The following is a 26496-nucleotide window of genomic DNA, read 5'->3' as shown; positions in this document are numbered from 1 at the left end:
GTGCGGTCGCATCAAGCGCGCGCGCCCAAAGGTCAACAGCGTCTCGCGGCCGCAGAATTCTGACGCCGCTGCAGTCTGACCGGCGCGATAAGGCGGCGCCGCCTTGGGGGGCCGAGTGAACGACGCGACGCCAGCGTTGGCATCGACGACACGACCGCGTGTCGTGGCCCCACCACGCGACGGAGAGGAGTCCCCTTGTTTTTTTGTGTGAGCGCACGCCGTAGAGCATCTGCTGCCATGGGAGCCGACAGGACGCTTCTGCTGCTCTTCTTGGCGGCGACGGCGACCTTCATCTCTTGCGTGGACGGTGAGTTTTGCCGGCATCATATTGCCAGTCTCTTTCTGCTGAAAAGAAAGAAAGGAAAGTAAGAGAGAATGCATGACTTCCGGACAGTTTGTGTCGAGGAAGCGAGTTGAAGATATAGACACGCAGAATGTATGATGATCGATGAAATTTAACCTTCCAAGGCCACACCATGGACATGAGAGACTCTGTAGGGCGGGGTGCTCAAGGTTTATGCTGACAACCTGAGGTTGTTTAACGTGCAAACAAACTCCAACTACGCCAGAGATTGCGTATTCCATTCGACGATAATGCGGCCATCGTGGTCGGTAATCGAACCAGTGACCTCGTGCTAACAGAGCCGCCCCGGCGAGTAACCGCAGGAAGAAGAAATAGCAATAGTCAAAACGATGGCAACGCACTGATGCAGTTTAGCGTTAAATGTTAGCCAGTGGACAATGATTCATCAAGCAGGCAGCCTGCCAAGTTGCCACTTGTCCTGTTGAGAAAGCAGCATTCTCAAAATAACTTTTAAGAAAATGCGTAGGATAAATGAACAATATCCGAAGCGCTTTAAGCTATACATCTTGTGAGCGTGCGCCACGGAGCTACTTTTCTTCCCCAAATAATGACTGATGTGGCGAACGCAAGTGCCAGAAGTGAATGTTAATCAGAAAACCATGTCTGCCCCTCTTCTGTATGATGTGTTGTATAACCTTATTGTGGCACTTGTTTTTAAATACATTGTGCCAAATAGTTCGTGATTTTTTTTGCGGGTATTTTCTGAATTATCTCATGACCTTCAAATTTGTGACGGCGTCTTGTTTGAGGTAGCGTATATAGGTTGTCGTCCCTAAACGTGCGATATATCATCGGATGTAGGCATAAAACAGCAGCATATACTATGCTGGCGCTTTCTTTGCGATAACGGGCATCATATTTCTTTCGACAAGGAGTCCCAGGCTGGCGCTTTACGGTGAAAGAAAAAGTTTGCACTTGCTCTAAGTAATAAATAAAGTTCTATACACTTATGTCGTACCTGATTAAAATGGCGATGCACAGTGCTCGGCAGACAACTCACTTGACTTTATTTTTTCCTATAGCCATTTGTTTGCAAACGCTTCATGCTTTTGTCGCACTCACTGAACGGCATGTGCGTCAGAATTGACGACTCAATTAAAGTCGTGTTGAAACGCTCTCTTACTTATTCTGCGGAGTTCAACGTCCCGAAACCTCACAGTGAGCTATGAGGGATGTCATATAATGAAGGCCTCCAGATTAATTTTGAACCCCTGGGAGGAGGAGAAGGAAGTGAAGAAGTGTTGCTAGCTGCAGCCACCTCGGGCTCATTAACGTGCTCCTAAATCTAAGGTACACGAATGTTATTGTGTCTCGCCGCCATCGAAGTGAGGCCACCGTGGTCGGGATCGAATCGAACTTGTGACCTCGTGCTGAGCAGCAGAACGCCATATAGCCATTGAGCCACCCACGTCGAGTGCTCTCTAACGTCTTCATGAACGTTCCAGTGGAAGGCAATATTTCAAATTTCGCTGGATTCGCCCATTGAGAAAAGGTCACGCGTTCCTGCTTTCCACGAGAGCGCGAAGCAGGGATTACGCGCTCACTCAAGCTCTGTATTAGAGCTGAAATAACAGCGCAACATGTAACCGACAACAGATCAAGTGAACTGCTGAAAAACACGGCCACGTTGTGCGTTATTTCATCGATCGCAAACGCCAAGGGCCTCTATAGGCACATATATACCCTCGGTGGCCGAAAGACCACTTAGAGGAGGTGTGTTTCTCGGCATCACTGACACTACCGAGTTGTTGCTTATCATAGGCTCATCAGGTGCGGCTGGTTACAGTGTCAAGGTTTCTTGCCGTGGAACTTGAAGACCAACGCTCCCGTTCGCTATAAACATGGTCCCCTTACATGCGCGTATGTCGTGTAGGGCTTGGAGTAGCGTTCACGAATGCCCCCTCCTTCATCATTGGAATAGCCGGTGGTCCCGAATGTGAAGTTTGTGAGTGCAAAGAGGCAATTGCGCACCTTCTCTAGCAGTGTTTTCGCCTTATTGCACAAGAACAGCGCTTTGCATCACACTTGGCACACTCGATAATTGCCCCCTCACGACAAAAAAGAATTCTTGGACCCTGGTCCCGACACGAAGTCAGCCTCAGTGACATTAAAATTCCTCGGGTGTTCTTCCTTCCTTCCTTCTTTTCTTTTTTCTTTCTTCCTTTCCTTACTTTTCTAAGGCATCGCGACCGTCTTAAAGCATATCTCGTGAACAGTTCGTTTTCTTTTTCATAGTCTCGTTTCCTTTCTCAACTTTTATACCGCCTCCCCTACCGCAAATATAGCTAAATACAGTTATTCCATAGTTATCCTCTAGTTCTTCTCTTTCTTTCTCACTTCCTGGTATGCGGGGTTTTAGCAAAGCGTAAAACTACCGAATGCTGAGCTAGTTGGTATGAATTCATCGTAAAGAAGGTAAGGCGCGGGGCAGACACAGACACAAGAGAAGAAAACCAGACAACACAAACGCCAGCGTTTGCGTTGTCTGGTTCTCTTCTCTTGTGTCTGTGTCTGTGCGTCTTACCTTCTCCACGATGAAGCAACGCATGACCGAACCCTCTAACGTGCATCTGCCCACCTCGACGACAGAGAAAACTACCAAGGGTCCCCTGGACTGCCCGGAACCGCTGTGCGCCAACAAGGACTGCAAGACCAAGGTGGGGGACGACGGCTGCCTGGTGTGCGACTGCAACGGCGACTGCCCTCTGCTGGTGTGCGGACCCGGATGCCACGAGGAAAAGAACACAACCGCCAAATGTCCCGAATGCGTTTGCAATGGTGAGTGAATGAAAAGGGCTAGCATCTTTCCTCATCCGTCATGCCAGCATGGTGCGCATAGAGAGAGAGAGAGATGAGAGAGAGAGGGATATAAGGAAGGCAGGGATGTTAAACATTCAAGAGTCCGGTTGGCTACCTTACGCTGGGGGAAGAGAAAGAAGGGATAGAGATAGAGGGGGTATAGAGACGTGCGCGGACAGTACTACAGAGTCAAAGGCGCTCGTACAAACCAGACATACAGTGAACAGATTATACTAGAACACCGTCCCCACCGATCATCAGCTCAGAAGGCAGTGAAGGCACTTTTGTGCTTTCTGAGAGGGTCTGGTTTGTACGAGCGCCTTTGACTCTGTAGTACGGTCCGTGCAGGTCTCTATACCCCCCAGCCTCTCTCTCTCTCTCTCCCTTCTTTCTCTTCCCATTATACCTTCCCCGAGCGTAGGGTAGCCAACCGGACTTTTGACTGGTTAACATCCCTGGCTTCCTTATATAACTATATGGCACTTTATCTGCCTTTATTGGCCCTATTTCCAAGCGGTCATACTTTTCTGTACGCATGAAGGCAATAAGGCTCTAAGCACATGCATAACCATTGCTAATCGATGCATCTATAGCGCAAAGTTTTGTTTAAGTTACTCAGTTTGCAAAGTCGTTTCGATACAATAGAATGAAGTTTGGGCGAATCAACGTACTAGTAAGCATTGCCATGATTAATGAATAGCCATAATTGCAGCTTCCATGGACACTAAAGTGTCAGAGTAGCAGTATACCCTCTAGTAGCTTTTGTAGTAACCTCTATGGTCGTGGCTAACACGTCGTCATAATTGCTTTCAGGGACTTAAGTAATAGAGAGATAGAAGTCATCCAGCGTGATACCCTGCTAAGAGGCAAAGGAAGAGGAAAGAATAAAGGTATTAGAGAGGACGATGAAGGCAGGCAGTAGAGCGTTAGTGTATAGTTATTTGTGTGCCCGTTGGAAGCTGTAAATCTAAGAACGTGTTGCTCAGATAACAAGCGACATCCGGAGAGAGATAATTGACAGTTTCGGCATAGCGGGAACGTGCAATTGTTGTCGTATACCGGAATAGCTTCGTACTGCACACATCTTTGTTACACGGTACTTTTATTCCAAATAATGGGAGGAAATCAGACGGGGAAGATCAATGCGTCGGGTGGTAGCTGCGGACCATTACGGGGTGTAATTCGGAACAACATAAAACAAAAAAGTAATGATGATGATGATAAAAATGTATTTATTGTAGGATGGCTCGAAGGCCTATTATGTGGAATAGGAAGGGGAGAGGGAAGGAGAAATTAGAGCTGTCCTAGAAGCTGCGTAAGTAATAAAGCATTTGTCTTGCGCATTTTTTTTTTTTTTTGTAGTGCCGCGTGTCTCCGCTCTCTCTCTCTCTCTCGCTCTCTTGTTTGTCTTGAGATACCACTATTGTAAGATTTGTTCGTGTACTGTTTTAGAAATAAGTGAGTAAGTGATTTACTTATATGAAAATAGAACTATTTCGGCTCAGTGATCAAATGATGATAACACGAGGTCATATGGAAAACGTTCCGGCAATAAGGCACATTTCGCCAACGTGCTTAAACAGCTAATGTTGAAAAATAATGAAAATAAAACAGCAACAAAAGGGCAAGTTCTGCAGTTTCCGCAATTAAACACAAATCAATGAATCAGTCAAGTCAATCGAATATTGCAAACTAAAACTGCACACACAAGGACGTTGCTAAGTGTGAATAAGCAGCTACAGTACTTAAATTAGGCTATTAATTTAAGAATTTCAGTTGCCTGTAATTAAATGCCCTCATACTTCAAAATTTTGCCGTATACGACTTGTCTTTTGGAAACCTTGGCCGCATATAAAGCTTTCGAACACTTATTTAGAAATTTTTACAAGGCTTTTAGAGCATTAATGAGCAGTTACTCCACAGCTCAAGTAATGTTCTTACATTGAAAGGACGATCATCAAGGTGATTCATTGCTGAGCTCCAAGCCGATCCTTGCTGCTCCAACTATAAGACAGCTTATGAGAATGCGTTCTACGTCCTCATAAGCTGTCATAGGTTTGAGCAGCAAGCGTGTGCTCTACGTTCTGTAATGGTCGCACGTGCAACAAGGCATAGCTGAACGACGTATACAATATAGAAAGCTACCTGTATACGCCACTTCCAACCCGAGACGATTAATCAGACGATGTCACGGCCAGCACGAGCAAAGATCGGAAACGAAGCTTCGTTAGCCGATACCCGACGTTTCGAGCAAAGATGCATCTTTAAACGAAGGCTGCTACGAAGAACGAGTGACTAGCTCGAAGACGAGCACGCAGACGGCGCCAGGGAGTTAAAGAAAAGAAACTAAGAATTTCACAGCCACAGGAGACTGTGCTACGTTTTCCATGGCGCTGTTTGCGAACTATGTCAAGCCACGTAACATGCCGGGTACCAGAGACGCTAACGCATACATTTTGCGCCTGTCCAACACACAGACAGGAGAGACGGGCTTTGGTCTCTTCTCTGGCAAACATCGACGCAGTGCCCTTCCAATTGACTTTGTTCTTGGTCCTTGACTCCACGCGAGATATATTACAGTAACAGTATACGGGCCATGTCACAATTTTTAGACCACACGGCAGTAGCCTCAGGACTTTGAATATGCTGCTGTGTTAACGACTGGCACCGCCGCACCAATACTCTTATCGTCACAATCATCCATCCTGTTTCGTTCCCCTTTTCGCCTTCCCCGGCGCAGATTAGCAGGTAAGAGAGCACAAGCTCGGGCCGACCTCATTGCCCTTTCCGTAAATAAATTCTACTACTACTACTAGCCCTTCTATATCAAGGCAAGTGTACCGATAGCACGCTTTGACTAGGAGACGAATTCGAGCTTATCACTTCTCACCTGCGAGACGAGTGCTTTAAAGTGTGAGGAACGGTCATCCTTTCTTTTCTTCCATTCTTGTTAAACGACTAATGGTGGGTGTCCAGTTCGAACAATATCATTTAAAGGGTAATCGTGGTGTGATATCCGACTCAACATAAGCTAACTACTAATCCGATACGAAGCCCTCCAATTAAAAAAAAAACAAAAAAAAACAGTGCGGTACACACAAGGGGCTACTTTTGGTGGCGCTTTATTCGCTCTGGTGGACATAAGAAATTATAACGCCATAGTGATAAACGAGCGATTAAGCTTACAGTCGACTAAAATTTGGCAATATATTTATTATTCAATCACCTTAGATCACGAATTACAAGTGTGAAATTGAAGCATGATAGTTGCCAACGTATGTTCAATTAGTAGGCGTCCTGAGACCAAATCCACTTCTCTAAGTTTGCCAATAAATACGAGTGCAGTGGTGTTTCACAAAGCTTTTTCCCGCAACGCATAAGGAAGGCCTTCTGGGAGAATAATAATTGGAACGCCAATGATTTCCACCGCTAGTTAGTGGGAGGATATCCTGAAACCGGTGCCAGTCACTGAGATGCACACCCTGGGTCAGTGTAATCTTGAGTTACGAGATACCTATGTTTCCATTCTCTTATATCCTTTCATTCTTAGAGCACTAAGACAATTCCCAAACATATACTGCTCCGCCTCCTTACTAATACTCCACAATCAATCAATCAATCAATCAATCAATCAATCAATCAATCAATCAATCAATCAATCAATCAATCAATCTGTTTCATTATGCGCGTGCCTGTGAAAATGCGAGCGTGGTCTGTAGAACGAGGTTCTGTTCTATGCTTTGAATAAAAGAAATTCAAGAAGCGCAGCTTGTCTCAACAGAACTGAAGCAGTTCCGGAAGAAGATGCGTCTCATCTTTACGGGGACAGTCGTGGCACAATCAGTCAAGGCTTGAAAACAAAATAGCCATTTTATGACTAACCAAGGCAGCGACAGCACTTTAACATGCAAAGAGAGAAACACATCGCACAGTAATAGAAAAAAAGAGAAAAAAAAAAAAACTCCATAGCCACTTAACGATAGAGTTTGCGCCGAAGAGACGAGATAAAAAAAAAAAAAAAAAAAAAAAAAAGAAAAACGAGCAACGGGCGTCACCAAAGCCGCGACCGGCTTTCAAAACTGCTCCAGCGATGGAGACAGGATCAGCGGCATTATGGAAGTGACCCGATTCAGGGATCGTTATTTGAGCGGAAGCGTGAGAGGATAGAATTGAATATATTACTAAAAAGATAACCGGGTAGAGCGGCGAGGTGACGATGCTGCAAAAACTCAACAAGCAAGGGGACGGGCTTTGAACGGGGGTAACACGACCGTTTTCACATTAGGCGGTGTATAGCATGTTGGAAGATCGCACTCGGCGAAGAGCGCGCGGAAACGGTGTCACACGATAGTCCAGCGATAGAAAGTTACTTCCTAGTTTCGCAATGAAAGATAATAATAAAAAAGAAAGCCGCGAGGGTATGCCTTCGCTTGCTAAAAAGTAAAACGTAAGTGGCGCTTGTTGCCGCTTCGGTATCAGTCTTCGCCCTTGAACGAGCGTGAAAGGAAGGACGCCATTATACACTGAAACTATACTCACTTATCGGTTGTTTTTATCGAAGCACTGCTGAGCTGCTTGAGTACAAATTTTTTTTCACTGTTTATTGCCACATCCATCAGGGCCTTGAACCAATCGGATGAAAAATAAGTAGAAAAAAGCGAAGACCGTGAGCCACCACTGTGCAAGGTGACAAAAAACGACAACAACGAAGGCTGTGCTCGACCAGATTGTGCTAATCGACAGCGCGATAGTTTTAATAATTGACACTTTAAGTGGCTAGAGATGAATGACTGAGCGAATAACTGTCTTCCTTAATTAATTTGTTGCTTGATTTGTTTCAAATGAAGATCAAACCGCGGTCTAAGAGATTGTAAGCAAAAGGCTAGTAATACAGGACGCCAAGTATATGCCTAATGCATTAATTTATACATGGAAAAGTTGGAGAACTTACGTGTTCAGCACGTCCGCTAGCGAGCAAAGACCGGTACGTATTGCTCGTTACCAGACCCCCCCCCCCCCCCCCCCCCTTGTGTTCACAAAAACCTCTTACGCTAGAATTGTTCGTAAGAGAAAATTTCAGCCAATCATGACGCAGGACACATCATTAGCGAAGACGGCTGACCAATGGCAAAGAGCACTTACGAACTATAAGCTTTGTGAATTCGGCCCCTGTTTCTCTGTTTTGAAAGGCCGCATTCACAATAATACCATGTTTGGCTGTGCACATGATTTCGCGGTTGACCTCACCGATCAATTCTCCAAGTTGCAGCGTCTTCTGCGCTGTCGGATCACGTGCCGGTCAAATGAATCGCTGGGCAGCACTATGCCACACGTGCGCTTGAGCAGGGTACACTGTAAGCACCCTTAAATATGAATAAGGGTCAAATGTGCCTATAAATCACACTCGTATACGATTTTGGATATAAGGGTGTGAGTTTTAAACAAATTTACACCATTATTCACTTTTAAGGGTGTAAACTTACAGTGTAGTGCGGCTGAGAGCTGACACTGCAGCTGCCGGACAAACAATTTTCGTCGCCGGCTTTTTTTATAGCCCCTGTGAAGGTCCACCTTAATTTTAGCACTACTCGAACGTCTTTATCATAGACTTGTATAGAGCCCCAGTATTTTGTGGGGTCTCACACGTGCTCTTGGGACAAAGGAACGACAACACAGTGGTGCAAACAATCAAAAGGGCATTTATTGAACCTTTCATACACTAATGCCTGCTAGCCGAATCACTACCCACAGAACATGCCGATGGGCGCGCGACAAATCGAGGACCTCAGACTCACCGCGACCGGATGGCGAGCGATATGTTCGCCCCCATGCTGGGCACCAACGCATGATCATTCGCGTGTACGGTCACGCGAACGGTGGCGCGTTCGAACGATCGTGTTCGTCCATTCCGGCGTCCTCTTCGTAAGCCTTTCGCAGGACGGTCCCGCGAACGACCGGCGAGCGCGTGAAACGTCCACGCAGCTAGCCGACCCCAAGCCAAAGAGGGAGAACCTGCTTCCTTTCTCCTTTCGTGCCCCAGTAATCCCTCCGTTAGGTGGCGTTAGCAGCTAAGGAACATGCAGGGACCTTATTAGCAGCGTAACACTCGCGACATCTCTCGTAATATGCTGCAACCACACCGACCGCCGCCGGCGCTTAGCTACACGGAGAAGCCGGATTACAGGAGACGGGAGAGCTATGCGGGGAAAACAACATCAGGGGACGCGTGAGAGTCGAGCGTCCCCATAACCTGCAGCGTGGAGTGATACTCCGTGCAATGCCCTCTTCTTTGTTATGGCCGAGCAGCGGATTACATCCCGCATTTCTTTTTTGGCGAAAATCTCAGGTGGCGAATATACATCGGCGAAGGCAAACATCACATAGAAAAGATAATTATATGCTTCTAGGGGTGTTGCTGTCGTCTTGTTTTCAAAACATAATTAAGGTGTCTAGCTATTACCTAGCGGCGAAATTTGCAAATTTGAACACGTGCGCCTGCTCAAGCTTCACGTATACGTACTATAATAATCCCGCAACTATAATGAAGACCTTGAAAATGCCGACACATTTCCTGCTCCTGATATATATATATATATATATATATATATATATATATATATATATATATACATATATATATTTTAATGATGTGCGTGTGGGCTGCCATGCTGAGCTTCCATGCACACTAACGCGCCGCGTTTGTCCTCTGTTGGCCCAGGTGACCCGAGGTCGGGGGTTCAGGCTCCCCAGAAGCTCCACTGCCCCGAGCTGACGTGCCCGTCCGAGTGCGAGAAGGAGACGGCGAAGCCCACTCATCGTTGCCAGTGGTGCCTGTGCCCTGCTATCACCGGTAAGCAAGAACAAAAAGGCAAAATACTACTAAGCTGCAGTCGCTTGGAGCAGTTAGTGTGATCTAAGGTTCCTACGAATGGACGCAAGGTCACAGATGCTACGCTCGCGTGTGACCCCGGTGGGCGCGTTCTAATGAGGGAAGAACAAAAAAAATGAAATTTAAAAATTCCTATTGCAAACAACTAGTATGTTGTATACCAACAAGCCCAGTTAATCACCATTTGGAAAAAAAAAGAAAAGGAGAAATCCGTCGCGCTTTAATCTTGATGCGCGTTAGGGAAACCATGGAGGTCACAGTGATTCCGGTTACCGGCCAGCCTGCTACGATATCAATTATAATCAGCGAATAATCATTTGCGTGTTCAATGACCAGTTGCATGTCAATCAATCAATCAATCAATCAATCAATCAATCAATCAATCAACCGCGTCACGCAACGTATGGACAGAGAATGCTATCGCGCGAGCTGGTCCGTCGTGGTATATGCTTGCCTGCTCTGTTCGTGCGCTTGGTGTCAACAAACCTCGAAGTCGCGGCACGAATTTTCTTGTGATTAACCTGTCGTTAGGTCTGGGTGGTTAAGTGGTGCCGTCGTTGAACAAGAGGTCGGACTTTCGACTCCGTCGCGGCGGCCACATCTGAAAAGCAAACGCGATCATCCAGGCTATAGCCTTCAAGAAAGCGCCATATCCCACGGCATAATACATAACCTCGCTTCGTATACGCCGCAAACTTCCACTTTTGTAGCCAAGCAGACCCTGGTGAAGTACGGGGAGCGCCACTGTCCTCGAGCGCTGCTGAACATGGTGTTCCGGCAGGCCGACCCTCTCGCCAGGCACGTGCTCCATTTCCAGGAACAAGTCCGCCACCAGGACGGCGCCGTCCAGCACCTTCGTGAGTGAACGCGCCATTAGCGCTTTCATATACAAATTCTCCGACACTGCGGCTATCCTCAGCGCGCCTGTCTGTAGTACGTATGTGCACACAATTATTGCGCGATGAGGACACCTGAAGCTGGTTTCGTTCGATCACGGAGCGTTCCTTTAAAACGTGCATGCACTTGCATTTAGGTGCAGATCAACAAAAGCCCGAGTGGCGAGAAGATTTGCAGATCCTCCAGCACGGTGTCACCATATCTGTGGTGCAGTGCATTTGTCTCCCGCTTGGTCATATGGGTTCTTTGAAGGAGTATTCTGTGGATTCGTTTATTGACGCGCTGACACTATAGTTAACGTTTTATTTAACCCTCTGACACTCTGATATAAAGTTTTTATGTCTACGCTGGTTTATGCCTTGTTCACTCATATTAAATTCACGAATAATAAATTCACTGATCTAAGCTAAGCGCAGAAGGATCAGTGAATTTAATGAATAAACACTATTTATGCATGTATGCCCTTAATGATGGGGCAATATGAGGACAGAGATTCACCGTGGACAAATCGCTATTGAGATTGCCACTGATCGCTCTCTTCATTTTTTTTTCGCGGCCTGAAAGCAGTCGAATGAGAACTCTGGGAAGTTCGAATGAACTTTATATAGCAAATAAGAGATTCCACATTTGTTTTAAGAAAGCAGATTCAAGATGGCATAAAGGACTCAGTGAAGAAAACTCGATGTACATGTCATTATTCCCAAACTACAGTGGTATTCTAATCATTTTTCAGCTGTCAAATTCAGTTTTTTTAATAATTTTTCTTGCTCTATACGAATAAGAGAAAAAGTCACCCTTCCTGCCCACTCAGGGAAAAAAACGTGGCGGCACCTCACAACGGTGAACTGTCTAGAATGCAAGATCACGTGCAAGCCCTCCTTGAACAAAACTTTACGATAAGGGCTCTTTTGCTTCGGTCTTTCGGCTAACTGTATGCGCAGATGGCTACAGTTGACAGTTCCTTATGTTAGCAATCTGATAGCTGTTTCAAAAGGCCAATACAAGCAGAACGTGTAATCTGCGCAATATAATAAAACGCCTTCCTTACTTCAAGTACAAAAATCCTGGCGCTCTTTGTCATACTTGGCCCTTGCACCACATAACATCAAATTCAAAAAGCTCAAAAAATTGGCAAACATTGCCAGTATGGATTGCTGCCATTGATTAGCACGTCACCAAAACTGCGCGTCATATATTGTCGGTGGTACCTGCTTTTAGGGCGGGACATGTGAATGCAAATGAATGCTAAACAGAGTGCCTTTTCAGGTCATAAAATAAGCCACTGTACGAATTCACTTAAAATGGCAGGAACTCATCAAATTACCATATTCAGCCGAGAATCTCTCCTCCCCAAAAAGAAAATAAATGCAAGAATGCGAGAATCCCAAAAGCAACGCAGGGATACAAAAAATGAGCGCCCAGCACCGATCATAACAAACGATAGTGGCAGCCCTGCTGAGTGCCGTATTTCGATTACATTTATCGGAACCATCTGTTCAGTTCGTATGACTTACGCGCTTCTATGTCAGCTGTTGCTCACTTATGCTCTATGACGACTGAATGATTGATTCAGCGCGATTTTGTATTGTATCGGTGCTAGGAATCCCAACGAATTCTGTACATCTCGCGGTGTCTGCCAGTTCTGCTTTGGAATTGAATGTATAGCCAATGTAAGTGAGAAGTTCATGAACGCGCGCATTCGTAGCAAGAACCTTTGTGTACGAGGGTAAAGGGTACCACTTTGTTTTCGAGACAAATTACATATAACGTATAAGTCGTCTAAATGTGATCATCAAGAAGCCTTATTACTGTATATACCTATGTAAGTTGTGGATGTTACAGCAGTGCACAAGTGACGCTAACTTTTTAAGGCACGTTGTTACATTATACAACGCTCATTTCCAGCCCGAAATTACGAATTAGCCAGCTCTCAGCGTGGCAAAGTTATTAGCTCAGACATTTGGCTCATAAACAACAAAACAGGTGCGCGGCGAGCTTTTGTTCGGGTCGTGCATATCTTTATCCTTACCCACCGTGATGGTTTAGCAGCTGTGGCGTTGAGCTGCTAAGCCCGAGATCGCGGGATCAAATCCCGGCCGTGGCGGTCTCATTTCAGTGGGGGCGAAATTTAAGAACTCCCGTGCACTGGGAGCACGTTAAAGAACCCCGGATTGTCAAAATTAACCCGGAGTCTGCCACTGAGGCCTGCCTTATAATCAGTTGGGGCGTACCCAGGGGGGGGGGGGGGGGTAATGGGTTACAGCCCCCCCCCCCCCCCCACCTAAATATTTTAGTGCTGGCATGCACCGCCGACCAAAACAACAACCGGCGCCGGGAATCATTATGGATTTGGTCTACGATGTCTTTTTTACGCTCGAAAAAAAGACATTACGGCACGAACATTCCGAACTCGGGCTGGATTTCGTGGCAACGCCCTTGCACCTGGGGGAGGGGGGGGGGGGGGGCAGAAGAAAGTGGCCTATTATTGAGGCAGAACTTTTTTGCGGACGAAAAGGTCTGGATCTCCGTGACCATAGGAACTGTGGTCCTATGGACTTAAGCGAAACCCCCGCTGAAAATACTGGCATTTTAAAAGCGCTTGTTTGCATGCGAGCTGATTGTGGAGATACATATCTGAAGAACCATTTGGAAAGTTGCCCCAGTAATGCCTCGTATTTAAGCCCAGATGTACAAAACCAAATTATAGAAATTTGTGGTGAAATTATCAAAGAAAGCCTAGATGCAAAAGTAAATGCTGCAGGCTGCTTCTCCATACTTGCTGACGAAACGACGGATATTGCTGGAATCGAACAGCTTACTGTTTGTGCAAGGTACCTAAACAAGGATGCCAACGACATCGAAGGAGTGTTTTTAGGTTTTAGCAGAGACGTCGGCATCAACGTGTCCGAAGTCATTGTCCGCTTCGCTAAACTTCCCCGCCGAGTGAAGTTTGTCCCTCAGATAGCGAAGCAACAAAAATTAATGCAAGTAAAAATCTCTGTTCCTTCAGGTCCATAAACTCGTAATTATGAAAACGTATGACTGTTAATTTGCTTTTAAAACCGCAGCAGTTTGCGCCGTTCATTCTAGCAGTTCGCATCATGATAAAATTATCATGCAAATACGAAAATTACGAGGACATCAATAACCAATTTTGACCGACCTTGCTCATTAAAAGCCCGGCCCACGCGGCGTTTCCCAACAAACACACTCGGATATTGGGTAGTTCGACTTGCCGCATCATCTGTGGCTTTCGTTTGGCCTTTTCTTTCCTTTTCTTTCCTTTTTAGCTACCTGCTTTTACTTCTTTTTTTAATAGAAGCAATACCCCTCTAATTTTGGCTGCAGAATATTTGTTGCCGCTCTGCAGGCAGTTAAATTACACATTTTCGTATTGATTTCTGCATTATTCTTCTATTATTCTACCCATGTGGTGCTGTCGCGACCGCCACATGACTCAAGTACATATCAGGATTTCAACGATCATAGTTTTGCTCTTGCCTGTATCGTCTGTCTTTCCATGCGTAAAGTTTAACATCTGTGACTGCGCAACGTGTTTATTTGTCTTGTTTGGCGCATTATATACAGTTACGTTTGCTTAAATACGTAGATTTATTGGAGAGTTACGCGTATATTTAAACATCCTGTTGCGAGGTTTTGTGTATACAAGCAGTGAACTTTGTTTCCAGCGACACTTTTTTGCCCTTTATCAAGTTGCATCTTCGCATTTGTATATTCCATTCTATCTTCACATTTCTAATGTATATTTTGCAGAACTCCTGCTTTTTATGTGTACTCACTGTTGCGACTATAATATCGGTGTAATTACAATACACGACCGGAAACAGCTGCTTCTGCGCAATCTATTGCAATGAAGGAGAGTGTCATTGAGGTTTTTCCCTGGCCGTTGCATATGTACAAAAATATAAACAAGGTTCTTGAATGACAAAGATTCATCAAAATATTTGTCCTGAACTTGTTCATTTCCTGGCCTTTAGGTTTTTCATATCAGCTGCATGCACTGCTTTGCTGGTTTCGAAATGATATAGTTCTAAAATTCGCGTGATATTTTCTTTACTTATTAAACAGACAAAAAAAAAACGCGGAAGCATTGATATCAGTTATTTCTGCCACAATTTCTGGGACATACGAATATATTCTTTTATGAAAAAATACATATTTTATTTGACAGTGCGTAGCGTTAAATAATTCGTTTGCAGCATCTAATATACAATGGCATTGGCAGTGGCAATGCAGTTATTAATCATGTATTTGACCCCTCGACAAATTCTATGTGAGCACCCCCCCCCCCCCCTCCGGACAAAATAAGATTATCCCAGAATCCAATTCCATTCAAACTTTATTATTTTTGATTCAGCAGCGTACCAGTCCCATAAACGTCCCCACGTTACGCCTCAAATGAACGCCGGATAAAAAAGATGGTCTTGGAAACCGGCCCAATGTTCCAGCATATGAGCATATTTAATTGAAACCCTTACAAAAAGAAACGGGGAGGAGACAACACAAAACTTCTTTCTCGGCTCACACGGGCCACTGGTAATGCAAAAGCGCTAATTTATAATGCGCGCACACGTCAACTATAAAAAGACAATCTTAAATTCGCTGCAGCGTTCGCGAACAACTTATTTAACAGCGGACTAACGATTTTTTTTAAGTTTTAAGAAAAGCAGGACGTTCATCTTGGCGCATTCAGCCAAACGAAGAACCATCATTAGGAAGAAGCAAAACGGACTACGCTGACGCCCGCAAGCATTTTTTTTTGTGTTAGCGAATCACATCAGTCATTCCACGCAAAAACAGTAATAATAATAATTTAAAAAAATGTGACAAGGTGCATAAGAAAGATGCATAATGTGACAGTGGTAAAGAATAATAGAACACACGCATTTCTCGCATCGCGGGATAACTCGATCGTATCAAAAACGCACAAAGAAAGATACAAGACTTGCGCAAACGGACAAAAACTACACCAAACACGTGTAAGCTGAGTAGTTTGTCGGCACTAATGCAAGTTCCAAGTATCCTGAAAAGTATGTTCTTCCGCAAAAACTGTATCACCGATCGGAAGAACATACTTTTCAGGATACTTGGAACTTGCATTAGTGCCGACAAACTACTCAGCTTACACGTGTTTGGTGTAGTTTTTGTCCATTTGCGCAAGTCTTGTATCTTTCTTTGTGCGTTTTTGATACGATCGAGTTATCCCGCGATGCGAGAAATGCGTGTGTTCTATTATTCTTTACCACTGTCACATGCTGCACGTTCTCATTTCAGGCCTGTAAGTGACATACGCTAGTTGTGTTGCAATTCTGGTGGCCGTGCGCAACGCAAAGAATTTCATTGAACTTTTGCATGATTTCTGGGCAGTCGCAACCATCGGTAAGCCCGGAGAGCAGCAGCCTCCCAAGCCAGAGTGTGTCCCCCCCAAGTGTGAGGGCAAGGGTTGCAAGCTGGTGCCAGGAGACCACGGGTGTCCCAGCTGCGTCTGCACTCCAGGTGACGTACTCTTTGATTGACCTGACCTCTCCCGCGCATGTCAGCACGACACCAAGCTAAAGGCACGCTTACGACTGACCCCTTCATGTTTGACGGAATCACTTAGCAGGGCTACGTAGAAATTCACTCATGCCATTCGCGATGTACGCTGTAGACGCCTTTGTTCAAAAGTCCAAGCAGTTATTAGTTCAAACCTGGGATACATACTGTCGCGTTAGCTATGCATGGTCAACTAAGAGAAGGATACATACAATAAGTTGTGGCACGTCTGAAGCAAATATTGGCCTCTTTCACGCTCACAGGAGCAGGATATATGGTTGATGCATCCGAATGTTTGTTTCAGTGGACCGCCGTTCTTTTAGACGGAGTTTCGCAATTGCGTCAAACGAAGAAGAACGCCGATGGGGCCGCGAGGACCGAAAGCTTCCCGTCCAATGAGTGTCACTTTAGATAGTACAAACTCTACACATTAGCGAGCCAGTCATGCACAGTCTATATCATCTGCACTCATGCATATCTTAATTGCGAGCACCGGACAGGTCACAGCTACGCTACTTAATCACTCCAAGCATGAGCTCTTCCTCAATCACTATGTCTCTGTAGCAAGGCTAGCTGGCCTAGTTTGCGTTTACAGAAGTAATACCATTGTTTAGAATATTGTTTTCCTCAAAACTGCAGTGGATCAAAGCATCCGGGGATCAGAATGAAGCACCCACGATCTGAACGAGTTTTGACTTCCCGAAGGTCCATTCGCGATGATGCTTAGGCTGTCTTGAAAACCTTGTAAAGGAGTTGTTTTTGTAAACGGTCACAGTCGTATGAATAGATACAACAGCTTTCGTTCTCCTTCTTGTTTTTTTCTTTTTTGGACAAGCCCGCCCAACCATAGCTTGGTCGTGGAATGCGCTCCCAGATATATATTGCTCCACATGAAATCGAGAGGAATGTTTCAACGAAACACACTAAGGGAACGTCGAGGCTATGCCGATTGGCTTTTGGCTATATCCTGTCGCTTTCGTCTTTTAGTAAGTGACAACAACGACGACGTACTAGGCCATGTTGTCAGCACCCGGAGAATCGTCACTGAACCGTCACCGAACGTATTCGGTCCGCGAGCGTAGAAACAGGCACGTTGATCGGCCAATGAACCTAAAATGATGTTCCATTGAGCGAACAGCTTATGAAAAGCTGTTTTGCTTAGCGCTTGCCATTGTGCCCCACCTGCGGTGTTGACAAGGACTAGGACAATTCAACTTGTATTTGCAAGACGCGTTACAGCCTCAAGGGATACACGCGCGACTTGAGCTAGAGGACGTTCTCGGAGCCAGCCTCCTGTAAATAGCGTTTTTGTAAATAGCTTTGTAAATAGCTCTGTAAATAGCTTTTTGTGGCATTGCATTTCGCGGGCGCGTGGGCGCGTGTGTAATAACGTTTGCGTGTGTGGTGTGTGTGTGTGTGTGTGGTGTGTGTGTGTGTGTGTGTGTGTGTGTGTGTGTGTGGTGTGTGTGGTGTGTGTGTGTGTGTGTGTGTGTGTGTGTGTGGTGTGTGTGGTGTGTGTGTGTGTGGTGTGTGTGTGTGTGTGTGTGTGTGTGTGTGTGTGTGTGTGTGTGTGTGTGTGTGTGTGGTGTGTGTGTGTGTGTGTGTGTGTGTGTGTGTGTGGTGTGTGTGTGTGTGTGTGTGTGTGTGTGTGGTGTGTGTGTGTGTGTGGTGTGTGTGTGTGTGTGTGTGTGTGTGTGTGTGTGTGTGTGTGTGTGTGTGTGTGTGTGTGTGTGTGTGTGTGTGTGTGTGTGTGTGTGTGTGTGTGTGTGTGTGTGTGTGTGTGTGTGTGTGTGTGTGTGTGTGTGTGTGTGTGTGTGTGTGTGTGTTGTGTGTGTGTGTGTGTGTGTGTGTGGTGTGTGTGTGTGTGTGTGTGTGTGTGTGTGTGTGTGTGTGTGTGTGTGTGTGGTGTGTGTGTGTGTGTGTGTGTGTGGTGTGTGGTGTGTGTGTGTGCGTGCGTGAGTGCGTGCGTGTGCGTGTGGTGTGTGTGCTGTGTGCGTGTGTGTGCGTGTGCGTGCGTGTGTGTGTGTGTGTGTGTGTGTGTGTGTGTGTGTGTGTGTGTGAAAAGTTTTTTTTATTAACGTTTGTCTGCTTTTTGATCATTCTTTCTCACTTTCTATAATCCCTCACCATCTCGCCTGCAGTGGCGCATGCCAAGCCTCACGCTAGGATAACCCTCTCCAGATATAATTAAACTCTCTCTCTTCTCTCTCTCTCCTCTTTGCTTAGCGCTAAGCAAGTCTACGGTTTCTGCAGAACAAGGCAGATCAGTGATGGAGTTTTCGTCGAGGCCCAGCGAACCTTATTTCATTTTTCTTAACTATTTCTTCGCGCAGAGTCTGGACACAAGAAGAAGGGCAACAAGACGAAAGCTTCCAAGGCGCACGTCGTCAACAAGAGGAATAATTCACATCGCAAGGAGAGCTCGGAGGAAAGCAACGAGTCCAGTAAGAACCTGCATGATACCTATGTTGATATTATTACCCAGGCACGTGAAAACGGTTTGACACAGTACGTTCAGAGCCTTGCACCATTCGATATCACTTTGTCTAAGCGGTGTTAATATGAAGCTATATATGTACCCGCAGTGATATGGCTTAAAGGCTATATAGTGTTGCGCTGCTAAGCACGAGGTCGCGGGATCAATCCCGGTCACGGGGGCAGCATTTCGACGGGGGAGAAATGCAAAAACGCCCGTGTCCTGTGCACTGCGGGCACGTTAAGGAACCCCAGATGGTTAACATTAATCCGGAGTCTCACACTACGGCGCGCCTCATAATCAGATTGTAGTTTTGGCACGTAAAACCCACAAAAGAACTATATATACTATATACGCGTATGTACAGTCATTTTGTGTACTATGCTACTAAACGTTTTGTGCACCTCTTACAGCATTTGGGATTTATTTCCGCCAGGTCGTGCCCTAAGCGATTGCGCACGCTAAGATTGCTAGATAAGTTTCAAGGTAGAGCCATTTTACCTTTCCCGCTCTCCTTCTTCCAAATGTTCCAAAACTTTCGACAAGCGTGCAAAAACAAATAGCATCTAGTTTGTGTCGTACTACGTTTATTGTCAATACTCGTTTTGAAAATGTGTTCTGTGCAGTAAATCCTTATTCACGCGCATGTTGGAGTTGACCATGCTACGTGAAAAAACATTGGAACTTTAAAGAAGGTCAATTAACCACCACCGCTAACCAGCCGAAATGCCACGTGACTGCACGAGTACAATCACGCAGGATCAATGACGGGAGAGCGCGAGAATGAGAAGGACGGCGGCTAGATGAAAGAATGACGCTATCTTGAAACTTCTTATCTAGGATGCCAGGGTTGCACACCTAGGGCGCGATCTTGTACGCGTTCCAAAATGGAACGGAGGTGGTCCGTTGCATCGAGCCGCACACGATTGGTCAATTTGATCGTCACAGTTCAAATTGACCAATCGTGTGTGGCTCGATGGAACGGACCGCCTCCGTTCCATTTTGGAACGCGTACAAGATTGCGCCCCTAATGTGCGCTCCAAACGCTCAGCTAATAACAGATGACGAGTTCACAAAGCTTTTTGTTCTTTAAGTGCAGCGTACCATCGTTATTAATGTGAGCGACATAACGATTGGTTGGTATTTGCTCTTCTGAACAGTTCTAGTGTGAGGACTTCCTCGTGAATACCAGCCCTGAATTTCACGCCGCCGCTCCAGTCTGGGCGAGTTAGTGAGCGCAAGCAGAACGCTGAACAGGAAACGCTCTGCTAAAAAGTGGCAGTCCCCTATTTGCGTCTGGCGAACTTTCGTTCGTTCGAGATAATGCTGTGACATATTTTCGCTATACGCGCAGGCAGCGAAGAGAGCCACCAGAGCCGATCTTCCCGAGGCAGAAGGGACCACAGCAGGGCCGGCCACAAGGATGGACACAAGAACGGTCACAAGCATGCCAACCACACGGCGACCCACGCGAACGTCACGGAGCCCAGACAAGCACTTCGTGAGTTCGTGAAACGATGCGTCTAATGAGGCATCTCGCATATGTTAGGTGAAACCAGAGGAAATGCGCGAGACAAGAAGTAGCACGTGGGCCACAGGCTGAGCTTAGCACACATTGATTTATTTCCAAGAAAGGTGTCCAGTCCACAGACATGAGCATGTAGTGTTGCCGACGTCATGGAAGACACTGCGCATGCCCTTTATTCGATTTGTGCGCACCGTTCTTGGTCAAGAAGTCAGGGTCGGTTGATGACCACCTTCATCAGAGTCCCCCTTATTCTAACGTACCAGGTGTAAGCCCTTTCCTAAGTACAAAGAATAGAATGGACTGGACAGGAAGATGGAAGCTTCAGTTGATGAGCAACAAATGAAGAAGAGCCTAAACCTAGAACTCCAGACTGCAGCCTCTTTTCTTCCCCAACTGTTAATCTTTCTTTAAGACATGGTACAAGCAAAACGTGAGGGAAACGCACCATGGGCGTTCCACGTGTACGTAATAATAAACAAGGAACTCTACCATCACGTGACGGCTAAAGTCATTTTCAGCTAAGAACTGGCTTGGCACGGCCCACTTGATCGTAACGACTACACTGTTTACCGCGTGCACGCGTTACGCAGCTGTGCACACGGCCGTTCAGTGCGTGGTCCCGGTGTGCGAGCCGTACTGCAAGTACCGTCAGGCCGAGCACGGCTGCCTGGTGTGCGAGTGCCCGGACGTGTGCCCCGATATGGTGTGCGGAGCAGGCTGCCAGCCGTACTTCACCGATGCCAGCAAGTGCCAGCAGTGCCTCTGCGCCCCACACATCCGTAAGAGTTGTTCGCATCCTGATACGTTCGGGAAGCACCGCTCTGGTTTCTCCCTGCCGCTGCGATGAGCTTGACCATGCTTCCAAGACCTTGTTCGAAGTTCAACGCTTAGAATGACCGCCAGTGGCGGCAACGCTCGACATTGCAGCTTGCGTCCGTCTCTAGCCTGGTTGAACTCGCATTTCCTGTCTCCCTCTTTTATTCCTTTTTTTTTTCTTTGCCATATTCCCCTCCCCAGTGTAGCGTAGCCAACAAGGCTTAGTTCTGGTTAACCTCCCTGCGTTCGTTTACATCGCATATATATATATATATATATATATATATATATATATATATATATTTATTTATTTATTTATTTATTTATACCGACGTTTGATATGATTTCAGATGCAGAAAAAAATCATGACTCGAGGGGCTGCCCACTTGTTCCGCAAATAAAGATGCCCGCGACGAACGGGCTTATTTAAGTAGAAACACTACGAAGCATCAGCGATCTCGGAACTTATGCTCAGCTGGTGCTTCGAGCCAGCAAGCTTACTAGAAAGAGCACCGTGCCACTGTAAACAGCGTCAAGAGAGCGGTGGGGGAAATTAACACGTCATAGTGTCTGACATTAGAAATATCCAGCAGAATCGCTAAAAGATTTATGTCTGTTGAAATGTAAGGTGATTAACTTATCTATCGTCAGTTAATTGCTTCCATTCCGGACGTGATATTATGCGTTGCGAAAGATTGTACCGTATTTTCACAGTGGCAGCGCCAAATGTCTCCCATACTTGCGTGATTTTCCTCACTTACGAAGGCTATGTTCGCAGCAAATGTAGCTCCCCGCACAACTTCGAACACCTTAAATCACTCTAGTTTCGCTTTATACTTTCGACAGCCTACCCTGAAAGTAAACCAACCAGAGCGTGTTTTGATCGTGCCTCGAACGGCGCCTCTATTTCTTTCTTTCTCTCTCTCTCTCTCTCTTTCTTTTTTTTTTTTGCGCGCTTGCGCTGACCGCAAATTTCAAGCAAGCCCAACTTATGCTGGCTGTACGAAAAGTAACTGTGTAGTGGAAATGGTGTTCTTAAAAGTTTTACGTACAGCGATTCAGTAATCACTACAGAAGATGCTGTAAATGTTCACCACCGGCTTGGAGACATTGTCTGCTCATGACGCTGCATATTGTTAATGACTCGGTGGAGTTGCCAGAGTTAATTATCTGTGCATTGTGCTGCGTTATGGCTGCTTTTAGCTCCGGCTCCGTGTTCAGACGATTGTTTTCCTGGAGCCGGTATTTTGAGGGCACCCAAAAGACGTTATCAGGCGAACTACAGGTCTTGCTCTATCATATCGCAAAAAGTGAAACAGCGATGTCATAAACAATCATGATATTTCTTGTTTATTTTTTTTTTACTGCACAGTTACCTTTCGGACACCTTTTAGCTCTGCTGAACCTGACGGGGTTAGTTCACCGGCAATCCTTTGTCGCTTCCCACTAGTGTCACGCGCGAAACCAAGCTGCTCTCCTAAGAGTGCTGAGAGGCTCTAGAATGTCGCAAGTCTCCAGGGATGAGTTCGCATTCGTAACGCGTTTCGGGGCAAAACGGCGCGCCGTAAATGATGGCCCCGTTTCCTGGCGCCTGTGGTCGCCTTGCGCAGGCCGGGAGCAGCTTGCTGACGTGTTCGCGTCGTTCTGTTCGGAGCACACGCTGCACCGTATGGTGGCCGACTTCGACGACTTCCGGGACACCCTGCTGCGACTGCAGCACCGCAGCATGGAGCTGCAAGAACTCCTCAGCCGCGTCGAGCACGCTCGAGGCATTCACGGTGTGTATATACTAAACCCATAGAGTTTCCTATACTATAATTACGAGACGGAACTTCTGGCGCGGCGATCACTCTGCCACTATGGGAATGGTAATTAGAACTTGGCTTTGTCTGATCTTCGTGCTTGTGGCTTGAGACGTTCTTATGGCTTCGTTTACGACGCTTTATCTGCCTTCATTGACCTGAATTTTGAAGTATTCGTTTTTTTTCCCCTTAACGCAGAAGGCAACAATTCTTTGCTCACGGGCATTATCATTGCGAATTGGTGCGTTCATAGCGCGATATTTTGTTGAAAATGATCAAATTGCGAAGTCACAAAGCCGTTTGAATCCAGAAGGACGAATTGTAGGAAAATTCGTGTACTATAACCATCATTCCCATAGCGGGGCACCATTGTGGACTTTGTCCGATTCGGCCACATTGTCAAACTCTGCAATGGTGGCATTTTGAGCCAATCGCGGAGAAGCCGTAGCTGGCCTCTGGGCCAATCGGAGCTTACAATATGGCGGAATTCGACAATGTCCAAAATAGCACTTCTGGCTAAACCACCATGCTTGCATCTCCTATAGACATTAGCGCTGCAGTTCCCTGTAATAATTAACGTGGGAAGCTAAGATATTGCCTTGGTAGCGAAAAATCACCGAAGTTTCGTAGCCGCTTGCCTGAGATGTAAACACCACTGAAGAAACGCAGAAAGTCATATAAGGCATATAAAAACTATAGGTCGTCTGGTAACAGGTTAAAAGCTACGTAAAAGAAAGTCAATGTAGGTATACCAAAAAAGTATGTACAACCCATTGCTACGAACGGTGCGGTAAAACGGCACACAGGGAAAAAGAGAGAGACGAACTAGCACAGACTTACTCACTAAGAAAAATTCGCACACTTTGAGACAGCCTATCCGAATGCTATAGCATCGACATCTATCTTAAGTCCATTTGCGTTCTTTAATGCTGCACTCCGAGTACTTTCAGGTCACGAATGGTCTGCGCGTTCCAACGAGGCATATCGTTTCGGACATGAAATTAGCCAGCGCATATCATTAAACAAAGAAACAAAGAAACAAACAAACAAACAAACAAACAAACAAACAAACAAACAAACAAACAAACAAACGATGTACGCCACATAGATAATAATAGTTTGGGAACAACCCAAGTCACAAAGGGTTTTGCAATTTTTTGAGTACAACTGAGCTTACTTACAACAAAAAGTGCTGAATAAACACAAAGAGTGTCATGTTGCACGCAGTGCTCAAAGATGCAGGTTGAACGCAAAACACCATGATTCACTTTCTTGTATTGCAAGTGAAACCTAAGTATACACTTTCGTTGTATGAAAGGTTCAGTGAAGGGCGGCCAACGCACTCTTCTATCCTCCTACTGTTAGGACATCCCTCTGTAATCCTACTCCCTATACGAGTCTCCTCTGCCGTGAGACAACTGCATTCTGGAGATCGGGGTCTAAATTCGCGAAGCTTTTAGTTCGTATAAGTGCTGTTTACCATTGGCCAGCCGCATTCCCTTTCAATATGCCCAACATTACGATCGCATGACATCTGGTCTTACTAATGGTTCTAGCGTAAGAGCTTTTTCGTGAGCACGGACCCGTTCTTGCACCCACGATCTCGGCAGTTCGCTGGCAAGTGTAATCTCGGACGCTCCCGAAAGCGAACGCTCGTGCTCTATTATTCATATAGCAACTCGCCCAGCCGTCAACCCTTTTAAAGCATGTACAAGCCTCTGAACGGGATGCTTAGGTCTACACACTTAAAGAAACTCCTTAGTGCTTGCTGAAAATGGTTCGTTAATGTCTGTCACATACGGTCTTTCAGTTTTCTGCTAACCTTGGGTCCTAACTTTAAATGGGCAGTGACTAAAATTGCACAGTTAATCAAAACTGATAAACAGCCACTCTGTAATACAGGATGCGGCAGACCTGCCGTGAGCTGAAGCTCGGTTAATTATAAAGGATGACAAGGTGTAGGACAGATAGCGATGGCACCTCGATCTTGCCTCGCCACCTCACTATGACTGATTTCGGCCCCATGTGATCAGGGCTAATTAGTTGTTTTTCAGAGAAGGATAGCATTCAAGGCGAAAGAAAGCAAACTCAATAGGACTATTTTCGGAAAGTTCAATTGCACGAAATTGTCATGCAAAAAAAATATTTTGGGATATTTCTGACGTCATGCGCCTGCAATAAACGCAGAGGAACGGCCGTGAAGTTCAGAAATTTCAATAAGGGCTTCATTATTTCGACTAACATTCGAGCTTTGCGCGCCGTTGGAGTGCATACAAAGTTTAATCTCGCTTAATGTTTCGATACAAGGTTCTTTTAAATAAAGGGCTGGTAAAATAAATGAAGTAAGCTAAAGATGGAGGGAAAAGAAAGTGAGGAGCCCATTATTCTCGCCTATATATGCGTGGTGACACTCACAAAAAAAAAAAAAATCATTCACAAAAAAAAAAAAATGGCGTTGCATGTAGGCACCCTAGCTTTCGGGGCTCTCCGGAGCCAGCCAGCGACGTCTAACGCTAGGTGCTTGGCACGTGTGGGCCAGAACTACCACTAGACGTCACTGGCTGGCTCCGGAGAGCCCCGGAAGCCGCCGTTCCCGCGTTCTAGACAAGGCTGCTCACCTCTGTACACGCGGTAAGCACATGGCGTTCACATGAACAAGCACCACGGCCACGTTCAAATCAACTGCATAAGTCACTCCATGCTTTAATGTTGCCAATTATTTTGCTTGAAAATGATGCCAGATAACACGAAGCATAGCCGCAGGCCGCAATAAGTGAAACTTTATTGCTCGAGCGCGCAGAAAAAAACCTTTTAAAAGGAGTGCAGTGAAAATAATATTTATTTATTTATTTATTTTGGGGAAGGGGGGAGCATCGCGTTACTAGCGGTGGCGGACGTAAGTAATTGCAAGATAATCACTGATTAACTAAATTATTCAATAATAGTTACCAAAAATGAAAATTAATTGTTATCACAACTTTACTGACGTCCGCCACAGCTAGTAGGGCTCAGCCGAAACAGGAACAAATTGTTGTATCTGCAGCGCTGTATCAAAAATTTTGGCTCATCCCATTTGAAGCAGATGCTATGCTATCTTACACCGTGGCCACTGCACAATCTGCCCTTTTTTTAACCTTATATGTACACCCCAGGACCGGTGCCGGAAGAAGTTAGAGCAAGCTTCGGAAGGCATCACCACAATCATCCCCAACCTCTTCATCATCAAGCGGTCCACCATCCGAAGCACGGACACCCTCATCATTCCAAGCCTGGCGAAAGGCACCCCAATTGAGCGTTTCTTCTTTTCAACTGTGTTCCTTGCCCATAAGCGACGTAACGCAATTAATAAAGGCCCTTCGCAGGTACTAA

At 45.8% G+C, this 26496-nt stretch overlaps 1 protein-coding gene across 3 annotated transcripts; it reads left to right on the top strand.

Annotated features, from left to right (window-relative positions):
• On the top strand, positions 1 to 26496 carry LOC119461034 (uncharacterized). Of its 3 annotated transcripts, XM_037722211.2 has the most exons (10): positions 5 to 307; positions 2954 to 3142; positions 9882 to 10013; positions 10763 to 10909; positions 16338 to 16466; positions 18839 to 18949; positions 20336 to 20482; positions 21100 to 21288; positions 22936 to 23103; positions 26280 to 26496. In XM_037722211.2, the coding sequence occupies exons 1-10, from the start codon at positions 238 to 240 to the stop codon at positions 26417 to 26419; spliced, it is 1422 nt and encodes a 473-aa protein (XP_037578139.1). In that variant the 5' UTR covers positions 5 to 237; the 3' UTR covers positions 26420 to 26496. The 3 variants fall into 3 exon arrangements, with proteins under 3 accessions (XP_049529069.1, XP_049529068.1, XP_037578139.1); XM_049673112.1 differs by lacking the exon at positions 10763 to 10909 and having other exon boundaries at positions 1 to 307; XM_049673111.1 differs by lacking the exon at positions 16338 to 16466 and having other exon boundaries at positions 2 to 307.

This window comes from Dermacentor silvarum, chromosome 8, assembly GCF_013339745.2.
Source record: "Dermacentor silvarum isolate Dsil-2018 chromosome 8, BIME_Dsil_1.4, whole genome shotgun sequence".
In the NCBI taxonomy this organism is placed as follows: Eukaryota; Metazoa; Arthropoda; class Arachnida; order Ixodida; family Ixodidae; genus Dermacentor; species Dermacentor silvarum.
Note: the sequence above shows the minus strand (reverse complement) of the source record. Positions and strands in the feature narration are given on the sequence as shown.